The sequence below is a fragment of the Montipora capricornis genome, chromosome 6 (genome assembly GCF_036669925.1).
Source record: "Montipora capricornis isolate CH-2021 chromosome 6, ASM3666992v2, whole genome shotgun sequence".
In the NCBI taxonomy this organism is placed as follows: domain Eukaryota; kingdom Metazoa; phylum Cnidaria; class Anthozoa; order Scleractinia; family Acroporidae; genus Montipora; species Montipora capricornis.
Window position 1 is genome coordinate 56,071,382 of NC_090888.1, and position 15,000 is coordinate 56,086,381.

The 15,000-nt window shown below is 38.3% G+C and overlaps 1 protein-coding gene, 1 long non-coding RNA gene and 1 pseudogene across 2 annotated transcripts; 2 read left to right on the forward strand and 1 right to left on the reverse strand.

Annotated features, from left to right (window-relative positions):
• Positions 1-875: 875 nt before the first annotated feature.
• Positions 876-2,303, reverse strand: LOC138050673 (uncharacterized). The gene is made up of 3 exons (XR_011132663.1): positions 2,008-2,303; positions 1,324-1,534; positions 876-996 (listed from the first exon to the last, which is right to left on the reverse strand). It is a non-coding gene; the product is annotated as an uncharacterized lncRNA (long non-coding RNA).
• Positions 2,304-2,462: 159 nt separating this feature from the next.
• On the forward strand, positions 2,463-9,985 carry LOC138050674 (MRN complex-interacting protein-like). Its single transcript, XM_068896981.1, has 3 exons — positions 2,463-2,607; positions 7,472-7,784; positions 9,195-9,985. Exons 1-3 carry the CDS (start codon positions 2,548-2,550, stop codon positions 9,857-9,859), a joined length of 1,038 nt encoding a protein of 345 aa, XP_068753082.1. The 5' UTR covers positions 2,463-2,547; the 3' UTR covers positions 9,860-9,985.
• A 3,838-nt stretch (positions 9,986-13,823) lies between these two features.
• The window catches only part of LOC138052552 (ATP synthase subunit O, mitochondrial-like), a 13,373-nt pseudogene continuing 12,196 nt past the window's right edge, over positions 13,824-15,000 (forward strand).

A 15,000-nucleotide genomic window follows, 5' to 3' on the forward strand; every position in this document is an offset into this window, starting at 1 on the left:
GGAGCTTGACGTTTTCAGAAGAGGTCCGTCGAAAATAGGTCTTTCCACACCGTTTTGTACAAAAGGGTTTAAAATATGTACAAAACGTGAAAAAAGTGCGGGAACACGATAGTTTATTGAGCGAACTTTATCGATTGAGAGATGAGTTACAGAGAGAGATGAGTTAAATTAATGGGCTTGTACTCGGCACTGGATGAGAGCAAGCCGTGAAGCAAACGAGTATTGTTCCTCTCCATTTCTTGAACACTCCATGCAGCTGTCTAAAAGAAGCATTCCGAAGAGATTTTACCATCTATTTGATACGTTAGGGGCTAACACGCAGAATTATCGGCCAGGGATACGCTGGTGTAATAAATGGGCTACGATAGCAGACAATGCCTTATCAAAGGAGTATGATTACATTCCTCCAAAGGTCAGTGTACAAATGTTTATTCTCTTCCTCATTTTATTTTTATCGAGAAAAGTAAGTCTTACATACTAAGGGGATATGAAAATTATTACATAAAATATATATGTAAGAAAAAAAATTAATTAATTAAAAATTAAAAAAAAACACATTTTATTCCTTTATTTGGTGTTACATAAAACAAAACCTTTGTACTGCGCTTTTTATTTTTTTTGTTACCTTTTTTATTGTTATGCTACTTTTTATAATTTTATATTTTAAAATGTAAAGTGCTTATGAATATTTTATACAATTAGCGCTATATAAAATTTAATTATTATCATGACTCCAAGCTTAAGGGTCAGGACAAATTTATTTTCAGAACCAGTCAATAATATTGTTTGGCTATGAAACTTCTCTCGTTTTAGAAACAGACTAAGAGCACTACCACCACCTCAACCAGAACACATTCACCCAACAATAACAGGTATACTAATAAAAAAGCACAATTCTATTCATATCAAACAGTGTAACAATCATGAAAAAAGCACAGGAATAATTGTCTTGGTGTATCTTCATAGGACACTTCTTCCAATCAACTTGAGACAGCCCTGGAAAACAAGGAAAGTACACGTCTTCAGGTACACTACCAAGCACAATTTTCGTATAAAATTGATGCATTTTGCTTTACAAAATGGCCAGGCTCATACTAAGCTGTAAAGGAAAACAGCAAGTGACTTAAACTAAAGCAAGGCACAGAAAAATAAAAATTTCTGTAAATTCTATTCTCAAACATATTTTTTGGCAGTCTGGACATATGTTCCCTCCTAACTGGCAACAATTTTGTTTCTAGAGCTCAAATTAAAAAGCACGATTTGGAAATATTTGAGGTGAGAGATAAATATTTAAGCATATTTTGTAAACAAAATAACTATTACCTGAATTTGTTTTGCAGACATCACCTTTGACCAGCTGGTCACTCAGTGCCAGACTGCTTTGTTCAGATAATATGACAGCAAAGCTGAAGCACCACTGTATGATCCAGTTATGATGAGGGAATTTTGCGAAGAGAATGCCCCTGGGCTGTTTGATCTTCTTTTAAGATCCATTACAAGAAATGACAGCAGAATATCACCAGACAGGGAAGCCCTACAAAGGCAAAGAACAGTGTCCCTGATTCACATTCTTTCATATAATTTTAGGTTTGTAGTTGGAAATTTGTAATTTAGGGAATTGAAGAAAACCCGTGAAGTACAAAGTACGTGCATTTAAACATATCTTAGAGTTGTAAAACCACAACTTAATGTAATTAATCTGTATAATAAAAATTATAACAGTGTATGTACAATCTGGTACACTTCATAAAACTGTATATAAAACTTATGTAAACAAGCACTTTGAAGTTGACTTTTTCACCTTTTTTCGATCGCAACGACTCGTCAATTACAGCTTGCTTTTAAAAGGAAGCTCATGTGAAATGATTCGAAGAACAGGCTCAGGAGTACAAGAAGCCGGCCAAAGGCCAGTGAAATTTACTGTAATTCGTTATTCTATACGACAGCAACGCGTGGGTTTTCTTTGAATAAGTATTTAACTTAATTTAAGTTCTGGTATATACACACCTTTTTCAGTACTTTTGAAATACCATTCATATCACCATCAATGTCCCCAAACATCATTTCACTCAAGCCAAGCAGAGGATCGAAAACGAAGTAGATATGGCTTTGCTTCGTGGCGGTTGAAATCAATGCGTCAAAGAAACATAAAATGGGTTGAAAGAAAGGTCATATTCACCAGCATTTCCTGGAAGAAAATTTTCGATGCAGATCATGAAGTCTTCAAAATATTACTTGTGAAAGTGGAGAAAAAAAGCATTCCCTTTTTGAGTCGAAAAGGAAAGGATTCTTCCTTTCTTTCACTTGCCAAGACGAAAGAACAACATATCACCTTCGCGGCGAAATTTAATCACTGTTGTCATGACAGGTTGCACATGCGCAGACGTTATTCAGCCCTGTTCGACAAGCGAGGTTTAATTGATTGCAGAGAGATTGGACTCTAGTAGACATTTCATGCCATACAAATGACAATGTTGCGGGCAACAATCGCGCCATATTTGAATCTGCGTGCATTTCAATTATAGTAAGTTCTTTCGAAATTTAGGAATGGTTCAAGAGTTTATAATTCTCAGATGTTTCTCATGTACTACTTTCCAAGTTCATCAGGTAAGTAACAAACGTATATAGTCTATAGTCTGTGACAAACTTATATAAAACAAGCTAAGCATGGCCGAACACAAACTACCTAAAAACATCCTGTTACAATTTTGCCATAATTTGGCCATAATGTTTACAAGAAAAAGGTTTAAGATGTGTTGTGCTTATATTTAATGTAATGATTTGTAATAAATGCTGCTGAAGCGATTATTATATTTTTTCATTTCCTATTGGGATGTAATGTTTTATCTGAACGAAAGAACAAACCTCAGGAACGAGCAGTTAGTAATTTAAAGCCCTGGCCAAACGAGATCGAGAGTTGACGAGAGTTGACACTCTCGCTCTCGTTTGGTCAGGAACGCTAACCGGTGGCTCAGTTGGTTGAGCATCGGGCTGTCATGTGGGAGGTCGTGAGTTCGACTTCGGCCTGACCAACACTCGGGGTCTTAAATAACTGAGGAGAAAGTGCTGCCTTTGTAATTACATCTGCAAATGGTTAAGACTTTCAAGTCTTCACGGATAAGGACTATAAACCGTAGGCCCCGTCTCACAACCCTTCAATATTCGTAATCCTGTGGAACGTAAAAGAACCACACACTATTCGTAAAGAGTAGGGCATAGAGCTCCCGGTGTTGTGGTCAGGCCTCATTTCATTTCATTCATGTGCTGGGTGAGATCGCTAATGCACTGATAGCGGCTGCCAGCAGTGCCTGTATATGCTGATGTTTGATTTCACCCATAGATCCCTTGCTCCCTTGCTTGTAAAGCGCATTTTAATATGTCAATAGAAAATGCACTATATAAATTCATTACCATTACCATTGGATTCTCGTATTAATTTTCAATAAGGAGAAAAAGCAAAGTTAGACGTGAGTTTCCGAAAAAACTTTTTTGCAACTTAAAACAATTTGCAGAGGAATTTTATTACCTTAATCAAAAGAATGCTTATTTTAAGGGGGGTCTAAATCCATGAAAGGGGGTCCATATCTGCTTGGACCCCTCAGTACCCAGATCCAGATCTGGACGGGGGGGGTCCAAATCTGCAGGGGGGAGGGTCCAAATCCGCTGTGACACCTGCTCAAATTTTGAATGAGTTTGAGAGAGAGTTTTGCGGTCAGTAAACTCTCTCTCAAACTCGTGTGTTTTTTTCATTATAAAAAAGGAAAAAAGTTATATGCCATCAGATTCAAAGACCAAGGACAATGCCAAGGCTGAATATACATGTACCAGCTGGCAGCCCGGCTTGTTACTCACCATAATTACATCAGAAAGGGTTTTCCCAGGGTGGTTCCCAGGCTCTCTCTTTAAACTCTTGTCAACTCTCGTTCTCATTTGACCAACTCTCGATGACTCTCATCGACTCTCATGAGCTTTCACGAGTTTTAACTCTCATCAACTCTTGCCCTCGTTTTGTCAGGGCTTATAATATCACAACAAAGAGTATACCCAGTTGTGATTGGTTTTTAAACATTTCAGATGTTTGCTTGAACAAAAAGGCAGTCAATGACTCAAATTTCCCTTTCGTAAATGGTCGTTGCCATTTGAAACGGTCGATGCCATTTATAACGGTCGACTACACACTTCACTTCAAAGAAAATTAAAAGGAACAAACTAAGAAATAATATTAACAAAAATTAAGACGAAAAAGAAAAAACAACATTTATAAATGAAAAACTGGAGGAAAAAAAGAGTCCGAAAATTTCAAGACTCAAACTCGGGTTCCTAGCCCTCACCCTAAACAGAACCCTAACCCAAACCTTAACTCATATGACCAGCGAGACACAACTCCCAGTAACCGCAACCTTTTGAGTTCTTAGACCTAATGAGTGTAATTCAGAGCTAAAAAATGGCATCGACTGTTTCAAATGGCAACGACCGTTCTGAGAAATGGCAACGACCATTTACGAAAGGGAAATAAGCGTCAATGACGTTACAATATTATTGTTTATACAGGCCTCAGCTTGTATCATGTAGTCAGCATTTACATAATGGTGTAATAGTGACTTTTTCAAGTCACAAGTTTGGAGCAGAAGTGCTCTACTTATAGTAATAAATAAATATTCTTAGTAGAGCATTTTTGCTAGACTATTTCTCTAATGGTTGGAGAAAGTATCAATCAGACCAAATCAAACAAAACGGATAGTGCACTTACCAGTGGCCATCCCGGGAGAATGACCCCACAGAATCCCCAGGCATTTGCACGATGACATTTACATCCCCCCCTAACCCAAAAACAATAATAATAATAATAATAATAATAATAATAATAAATGATATTTTAGAATAAAATAGATGTTAATGCTGGTAAGCAAATACTGGGCAGTGCCTGGGAGGAGAGCGTGACATCCCATCACGTGACTACCTTATTTGGCTCTTTCATTCATCCCGCCATGCGAGCCTTCTCAGCTTGACATTTCCAAAGCTCAACTAGTTCTGTTTTTTTCTGTTCAGCAATTTAATCCCTCCCTCCCGCCCGTTTTGCTTTCTGGTTCTCTTGTATTTTATTTTATTTTTTCTTTATGAGCTTCTGTAACCTATTTAATAGTTCTCCTTAATTAAATATGGGCGGGGAATTGCTGCCTGCGGCACCCCTTCAGCCCTGTGCTGAAGCCCGGTTATGGAGGGGGCATATTGTTACTTTGCTGGACTGGGTTAACTTGGCCCCAGGACATTATGCCAGCCACTATGCGCGCCTTGCAATACAGGCATGAGGCACCCCCTCGGCTAGTTGCCGAGGCCCCTCATCCGGTGGTCCATACCGGCGGTGGGTACATTCCCTGCCCCTCGTTTACGCCCAAGTTGTGTGTATTGTCTTTTATTGTGCACCAAAGCATTAATAATAATAAATACTACTACTACTACTACTACTACTAATAATAATAATAATATTAATATTGATAATAATAATAATAATAATAATAATAATAATAATAATAACATTATTATTTTTACTTATGAGTTAATATATACAATGAGCATTATGCATAACCAATAAGCTAAGCTACCAAACCAAGCAGACTAAGGTGTTGATTAGCGATCGTGGACCCATGACTACAACTTAATCTAAAGTCACAAGTAGTTTTTATTTTCACTTAACACAAGCCTGAAGATGACTGCAAAGTCGAAAAATATTATGAATACAAGAGCAGGGAACTCATTATTAAGTTGTAGTCATGTGTCCTTGATCGCTAATCAACACCTTTAGTCTGCTTGGTTTGGTAGCTTAGCTTATTATTATTATTATTAATAATTATTATTGTTGTTATTATTATCGTTATTAATTATTATTATATGGCTTGTGTTTGTAGCCAATATAACGCGTGCTCTGATTGGCTAATTGTGACTGAATTGTAGGGCATTATTCTCCCGTTATTCGCCCACGGGCCGATTACGGGCTTGCAAAAACAAAGCAAAAGGTAATTAAAGAGCCATATAATAAACTACTTACTAACCGAGCTAGCTCGAGCTGTACTGGGGAATATTGGCCCTCTGTCGTTTTTGTACGGACCTCGCTGCGCTCGGTCCGTACTGCCACGACCTCGTGCCAATATTCCCCAGTACGGACACGCTCGGTTAGTAAGAAGTTATTATTATAATTGTTATTATTATTATTGTTATTGTTTAATATTATTATTATTTTTCTACAAAAAAGGACCATTTTCCCTTCCCCTGGGGATAGTGATTGGCATGCTATTTTTTTAGCAACAATGGTTTTCAGGTGAAGCCTCAAGTCACAACGTGCAGTGTTTCAAGGCACTTCAACGTAAAACTTGCTCACCTTTCTCTCACTTGCCATTTTGAAATGTAAACCATAGTTCAATTCCACTCTTCCCAGAAACAAAAGTCATTGGTGGCAGAAAGGTAGGTGTTACAAAATAATGCCGTGGGTCTTTTCCCAGGGATCCTGCTATGAAAGTGTAAAAGGAATCCAATCCCCCCTCCCAGGTTCAAAATTGGCAACAAAAGGCAACAAATCCTGCACCATGCCCGCGTATGTCCCTAGGATCATACCCCTGGGATAGCCACTGACAAGTGTATAAATTGATTTAGTTTCTCAAAAAACTGTGGCAATGCATCAGTAGGGAAATGAAACTCAGGAATGGGTTTATTCACTGAGTTAATGTGGTAAATTAACCACCATAAAGAAATTCAAAAGCTGTTGATTTGAGTGTAAGCCCTTTGTCTTTCGCTCTGACGAAGGGCTAACGCTTGAAACATCAGGTTTTGAATTTCTTTTCAGTGGTTAATTTACCATGTCACCTCAGTGGCTAAAATCATTAATTTTCTGCAAATCAAACGAAATTAACGCAGAGCAAATCAACACATTTCTTAATGACACTGTGTGTGAGCTTAACCAGAGTACCCAGAATTGAACACCACCAAACTTAACCTACAATGCCATAATTATAATGTGAAGTTTGGGAATAATTGAACAAGGGCCATATCAGTGAAAATGCTCTCAACACTTAATTTGCCCACCCACTGGCTTTTTAAACATTAGGCAATTCAGCCACAAAATATAAAATTATTGTGTATTGTCTCTTCATAAGTGATATAATTAGCAATAATTGAATGAGCCATTTTTCTGCTCAACAAAAATAACACAATCTCGTCCCCAGCTTTTTTCGGTCAACGGTTCCATAATTTGCAGCGGGCTGCACTTTTGACGTCATTTTGACGTCATCGGTTCAATAATCTGCAGCGGGCTGCACTTTTGACGTCATTGATTCAATATGACAAAGTTTCTTTCCAAATTTGGTCAACAGCAGCTGGTTATGGTGAATTATGCGTGTGCATGGTTTTAACCAATCACAAACGGGGAAATATTTTGAATGAATAATAATAATAATTATTAAATTGATTTCATACTCAGGTAAAGAAGAGCAAAAAGTGGACTTGCAAGGTTTGTGGAGAGAAACAGTCTGTTAAAAAGGTCTATGCACAAGGCAGTGGTCAGGAGTGCCGCAAGCATGTACAAAGACTCAATATGAAATGTGGGGAACTTCAAATGGCCAAGGACTTGATCTTGACACACAGCAGTGATGAAAACAGTGATACATGCAGTTTTTCTGAAAACGTGGTTGGCGTTGAGCCTGTTGAGGACATAACTTGTGAAACAAGAACAAGACTACATCATGGAGAGAGCAAATGGAAAAAGTTTATGGAAGTCTCTTCTTGTGATCAGGGTAAATAGATCTTATTTTTTTCCCATTTGAAGAGTTGTTGATTCAGGCATTGGGTTTGATAGCAGTTCTATCAGGTTCGAATCTTGCTGAATATTGTCCTTTGTGGTCCAGTGCTCAAGAAAACCACCATTTGGTTATCTGAGACACATAGGGCCAGTTATTTAAACAAAGTCTAACTTAGGCCGGGGCTTAAGACAATTAGTGGACCTCCAAATCTATTTATAAGCGGTATATTTTAAGTAGATAAATTGCTGTCTAGTCTGGAATGCAAACCTTCTTGTTACCATCAGCAGCAGATAATATTTGGATATGATTGTTGGCAATATTGAAAATGGCTTAGAACACGGTTTTGTTGAACATTGTCTAAACTATGTTTTAATAATCGACCCATAAATTTCAGTCTTGGGCAAACGACTTTCTCTGGTCACTTGCCCATTGGACAAACATTTAATCAATTAATTAAAGAGCTCAAGAGATATCAAGAGACAAAAACTACACATAATATTTTATTTCTTTTTCTTTCAATTGATTTAATAATAATAATAATAATAATAATAATAATAATAATAATAATAATAATAATAATAATAATAAATAAATCGAGGCCAAGTGTTCCCCCAGGCAAGTGGATCATCAAGTTTGCTAGCCCAATGGAAAGTGAGGATTTTAACCTTTTTCAAGGCTTGAGGTCACAAATTCAACTTTACCACAATTTGTAAATACCGTAGGTAATTTCTTGATGATGCCTCCCTCCACGTTGGGTTTTCAGCTTTGAACTTTGTTTCTCACCCACATCTGGGAGCCAAGCAAGCTTACCATATGCAGCCTGACCTTTATTAACACAACCAAAACGTAATAAATACATGTATCATAACAGACCTTATTGAAAAATCATGAGGACTATTTACAAACTGAATGGAATGTCATAAACATCCTCGAAAAGCTACAAAACGGCACTGAAAAGACTCATGAGGTGTGACCGTAGGTGGGAGCCGCAGGTCAGGCAATGGCGGATGGCAAAAAACAAAACTGAGCCACCAACAAAACATGTGACCTGAATACCCCCCACACACTGGACCCCATTCCTCAACCAGTAGAAAAACTCATTTTGTTTGAATCATTCATAGTAAGTAAATAACGTCTACACTGTATATTTATAGAGAGTAGCACATAATACCTGTTAAGTTATAGTAATAATTGAGTGGGCCTTGAAAAAGAAATTGAACAATTGAGGGCAAAAAGAGAAATATGAGAATAAAAATAAAATCAGAATTTATAATTACATCAAATTAATTGAATGCAGAGGAAATCATATGAACGTGAGTGCATTTCATGATTATTTTGTGGCCATGAGTGATGTTTTCAAAGCTCTGAATACGGGAGTGAAAAATTATTCACTTGTTTTCACAGATGAAGAAGACTTTGGAACTTTTGACGTGACAACAGTGAGGGACGTTTTTGGTAAGGATACCACCAAAGGAAAGCGAAAATTGGTACAGAAATGCCCCACAACAGATCACCACCACAAGCAAAAGAGATTAAAAAAGAATTCCAAAGGCAATGCTGAAAATAACCTCAGAGATCACACGAGTTCTTCCAAATCCTGTGAGGACGTAGCATCACCAAAGCAGTACACTTCATCTGGGCCTCACAGCAATGGAATGCTTTCTTATTCTAATTTGCAGTTAAATCCTGAAAATAGTCAGAAGAGATGCAATGTGTATTTTGCAAAGGTCACAAGAGACTCTGCTCCAGAGGAAGGGGATTCAGTAATTACAGCAGAGCAAAAGATGCCATCTTTCTCCACTACTAGTATCTGGACAAAATATTTGCCCATTTCATCATCTGAAACCAAGGAACCAGCTTCCACCCATTTGGCTGTTGCAACTTCAAGTTTTCTTGAGAAGAAAGGATTGCCGCCTCACCCATGTTCTGAAATAAGCCAAAGTTACAGGCAGTGCTCAGCGATTTTAGCAGATTGTGATCCAAACAGCTGTAAAGCTGAATCTTTTCTTGCTGAAGATTTGTTTCAAGTGGACGACAAATTAGAGGAAGAATGGTGGAATACAATCTAATACATGTGCTATTATGATTTAAAACAAGTGCAATTTTAAGGTTCGTTTTTATCGTTTACCGATCATACTCAGACTTGAAGTGGCATGTGTGTTCAATAAATGGATTTAACTTCTCTTCCATAGAAATTGGAAATGTGTAAATTATCAATACAAATCGTGATTCTTTTAATAGATTAATGTACCAATCAAAATTGAAGCTTAAACACCCCCCTCCCCGGGCATACCCCGGGCATTTGATTCCTTTTCCTGCCCGGGGAAGGGAATTTGATCATCTTAGTCTTCCCGGGGGCAGGCCATCTGATCATCACTCATAGAGGGTGGGGAGTGTCGTTGCATGAAACTCCGTAAAACCAATGCATTCAGTTTATAAAAATCAGGTAGTTTTCCCGGGGGTGGGGGCATTTGATCACCTGAAATGGACCTATGATGAGGCATTGGCCCAGGGAGGGGGGCATTTGAACAAAAATATTTTTTATAGAGTTTAGGGCCTTCTGTGGGAGAATTAATACCAAAGCAGGGGATAGACCAGCGGATGCCCCGAGTTTAGGGGTGACCGCCTTTAAGACTCCCTAATATCCATTCTGATTTTGTTGTCATAGTGATAGGTTCCACGGGAAAAGCGTGACCAAATGGATCCATGAATGAGTGTTCATTTCATGGTGATAAGGCAATATTATGTTTAAAATGTTGTTTCTCAAGAAACCAGTTTGAACCACTTAAGTTATAGATTCCATGTCATCTATGACATTTGGACTTCTTGGCCATGTAATGGACGAACATCCCCCTTAAATCTAATCTGCAAGCACCAGCTCAACAAACTTTGCCTCGTTGAAATAGTCCATATATTTGGAGGAATGTTTTCCGAAAACCTGCCATTTTTATCCCTTGTTTGTACCTTATTTGTAAGGTATTGCTATAGGGTTTTCGTTTGAGGCCAGATGTGTCCCATCCGGTGGTGTCCCGTTCCATGTCTGCTACTTTGATGCCAACATTTTGAGGGGTTTGTTTTATTTTTTCCTATTATCATGGTTTTTAACTTACTTTTTAAAGAAAATTTGAGTCAACTCCAGCCTTTCCTGGGAAACTGATTCTTGGGTTCCAGAAACACTGGAAACAGCGTTTCTGAGTGCTCTATTTTAAAAATTTCCTGGGGGGAATGTCCCCAGAACCCCCTCTAGGTACGCCACCAAAATTGTCACCTCTGGTAATTTCAGAAATGTGTCCGTTACTTAACAAAATAGTCTAAAACCCTGCCACTAAATGTAAAAGGCGGTCTAATTATTTGTTGTCATCAAGATTAGAGATTAAGGCACCGCATGAAACGAATCAAAGAAAAAATTTAAAATAATGTTTAAATTCACTTTTGCCCAGAAATGCACGTAATTACATGAAGCCCTAACTTCGATATCCAACAAGAAGTGTCCCTTTCAGTCCAAGCAATTGCTAATAGGGAAAGTCTAAGGGTAAATGCAGGTGTTTCTTTGTTTAATATGTTTCAACATACATTTTCAAAAATGACTTAGGAAAATGTATGTGATGGGGAATGGGAATTGCCATAGCATGCGTGCGGACGTCCTTGTTACTGGGTTGCCAGTATGGCAGTCCCAGTCGGAAAAAGGGTTTCATTCAGTTGTTTGTTTTGTTTTTTTTTTCTGTCTGTAAAAGTCTTGCCTGTCACTCCCCTGCTAAGTGGTGTCTTTGCGCATAGAGCCATCTGCGCATATTTTCTTAGGATCGAGAGGGTGGTGGAAATGCGTAGAAATCTCTGGTGGACACAGAATGATTAACTTAACCTGCAATGGCGTCGAAAGTCATGTAACGCCAATGGCGTTTTAGTGGACCTTTAAACAAAATACTCTCTTATGGAGCTCAATAATGGAAAGTCAGTTGGATAAACAAGACAGGCGGTGAAAAACAAATACCTGGAATCTTAAAAGGGACGAGTAATGGACTTTGACAACAATCTATCGCCCGTCGAGCCGAAATCAAAGTGAGCTGTACTTCTAATATTTTACCAAGTGTGCAGTTATGTAGAACACTGAAACCAAATGGAAAATTCTCTGGTAACTTATTGGTTCAACAAAGACAAAGAATGAATCGAACACCTTAAGTGGATCTATGATCTCTGTTGTATGGCTATTGGTATTTATTTGTACTCAACTCTGCACAATCTTCAGCCAAGAATTATTTGAAAGAAAGCTTGTCTATTTTGTGCTCGTCATTCAAGGAAAAGGTTCTTCATGGAAATGGTTTGATCCTGAAATTTATGCAATTGTGTATGATAATTTGACACAATTTAGTTTCTTTTCGTCAGGCACGTAATGAAATAGGAAGGAGTTTTTGCCTCTAATAGCAAATATATTGTTTATTTCAAAAAATATTTCGCTGGAAAAGGTGGCCTTTATGAATTCATTATGTTGTGTAATATGCAAGCTTAACGACGTTTGCGCTCAAAATGTTCCTACATACAGATTTTTTTGAAACTTGCCTCGCAGAAAGATAATGATCTACTTTTGCCAAAAAGGCAAAAAATAAAAATGGGGGGACACCGTGCTCGTTTTCGAGATCATGAGATGCACTTTTAGAAGCTTGTGTTATTTTAAGACGATCTTAGCTTACAACTGTCAGCAATAAAAAAGCTACATTAGTGAAATTTAGGTCAGGTAAACGTACTCAATTCAACATAACTAATATGACTAAATAAACTTTTGCAGCTGCTGTCTTTTTCTGAGGTGAAATAGACCTTGAAAAACGATACTAAAGAAAACTTCGGTCGCAGATTTTTTTTGTTTTTTGTTGAAATGGACAAAATCAGAAAAGGAAGTGATCTACGGGAAGAAAAATGGGGGTCACCGAGCATTCAAGAGAGTATAATCACTGCAAAGTTTTCAAAGCGTTTGTCTATTCGCACTGTCACGTCATTGCGTGACATTTCCGAGAAGACCTGGGTCCACAGCTATCCCATGATGCCACATGCTTTCATGTTCCATTCTTGTGGAAAATGTTTGCACCTTCAGCATTGTGTGTACCTCCGTGGTCTGCGATTCACGACGTGTGCGTGACATGCGCGAAAAAATGCGGAGTAGCAATGGGCGCGAACGTCCTTAACTGAATAGTTTTTATGGCAATTGTAAAGCATTTTCGTTTCAAAATGAGCCGGGTGACTCTTGTATTTACCCTCTGCCGTAAACTTGATTTTCACTCTCAAAATTACCCCCAGAACCTACTTTTTGCGTAGAATAAGCATTTAGAATGATGTTCTTGTCTTCTGTGGTGATACTTGACGATTTGCGAACATTTTGTGAAAAAATATTAATAACGAATCGCACGTGCAACTTGACGCGGCTACACGAGCCAATTTTTGTCTTGGAAACAACACCGTCAGTCCTTTCTTAGTGTGTGCAATAAACGTTTGCTTAGTGCAACTGCAAGACATGCTGGAAAACGTCTGTCAGAGCAATTTGCAGTTAGTTTTTTGCAGACTATTTATTTAAAGAAGAAACGAGTGAATTTTACTCAAGAGCGTGTTTTGTTATCTTTAAACTGAATTTATTACCAAAGCTTAAAAAACTAAAAGACCTCAAAATGGGACAGGACATTACAAAATAATTAAACATGTGAACGTGTGAGTCAAAGGGCCTCTGCTGGCGCAACATGTGGGTGACCCCTCAAATGGTCTTAATGACACCCCACTTGAAAAAATTAACTGGAACGCTGCAGTTCAATACCACCCAATTCAGTGCCTTCTTTTTTTGTGTAACACGTACCACAGGCAACCCAGTGTACGCATTTTTTGAGCGTCTACCGTCGCGTCTACCTAGGTATCGCAACAAATGAACAGGCTCGAACAACAACCTCGTCCCCAGGGCCTTCTCCTCTGCGATTTTCAAAATGGCGGCTCGTCAGACGAGCCGCCATTTTGAAAATCGCAGAGGAGAAGGCCCTGGGGACGAGGTTGCGAACAACTGTCAAGGAGTCTCATTATCCGGGAACGTTATTTTGGTAAACTTAATCAATATGGCGGCCATGATAAGACGAGGGCTGAAAGGGGCTCAATTTTGGGTGAGTTTTAGGAGGTTCAAAGGCCTTTTGAATCGGTGATTGTCTACCCAAAGTAATTTTAAAACTTTCAGGCGTAATTTAACATGCCGTTAAATTGTTTTTGTGTTCATATATTATAGGCTCGGAGTCTAAGTGTTTCGTCCGCTCGTTCGGCTGAGCTCGCAGCAAAGGTAGGTATCTCTTTTTGGAAATGTGGGTGCCTTTCACTCAAGGTGTTGATAAGGTGAATTTGTGAAAACTAAATGTGAGGGGAAATGTGAATAGTGGGATAGCTTAAACCCTCCATTAATTTTTCGATAATTTTGCCGGCACATGGAGCATGCACGCTTGACTTTGGTTACAATATCAACATTTTGTACTTTCTTGTTCTAAATTTCGCCAAAGGAACGTGAATAGTTTTTTAACCAGTTGTACTCTTGTTGATGCGCATAATCAGCTCTACTTGTACAGCATTTACTTTATGTACAGTGTTGCACCTGTACCAAAACTTTATTTTTAATTTTTCAAAAATAACTCTTGACAAGACATTTTAAACTAAATTAATAGGGTTGATTTTCAATTTTCATTGGAAAAGTTTTGTTCTCTTTGCAGCCTCCCATCCAAGTCTTTGGCATCGAGGGTCGATATGCTCATGCCATGTATTCAGCGGCAGCCAAACAAGACAGCTTGGAGAAAGTTGAGAAAGAATTAAGTCAGGTTGATGAGCTCATCAAGTCTAATGAGAAGCTCTCTGAATATCTGGCAAACCCGACATTGGACAAGTTGAAGAAACAATGTATGTTTTGAAGAAGTGAATTGTTGAATATCTGGCCACTTCTAATCTCTGTTATCTGCATTTGGTGTTATTCCCTGAGGATGATTATAATGTTAATAATACACATGAAAAAATTACTCGATTCTGATTGGCTGAGAGCAGTGCAGTTCAAGTGTAACACCAGTGCAAAAAGTGTAACCGGTGCAAAAAGTGTAACACCAGTGCAAAAAGTGTAACACCAGTGCAAATTACACATCGTAATTCTGGATTTTGATTTGCAGAAAGACATTGGGAAAGTTGTAGGCCAATGATCTCATGTAAACGG

Coding starts and splice junctions, on each gene's coding strand:
- LOC138050674 (XM_068896981.1), top strand. CDS start 2,548: ATGGTTCAAGAGTTTATAATTCTCAGATGTTTCTCATGTACTACTTTC. Junction 2,608..7,471: donor CTACTTTCCAAGTTCATCAG/GTAAGTAACAAA, acceptor TTTCATACTCAG/GTAAAGAAGAGCAAAAAGTG. Junction 7,785..9,194: donor AGTCTCTTCTTGTGATCAGG/GTAAATAGATCT, acceptor TTGTTTTCACAG/ATGAAGAAGACTTTGGAACT.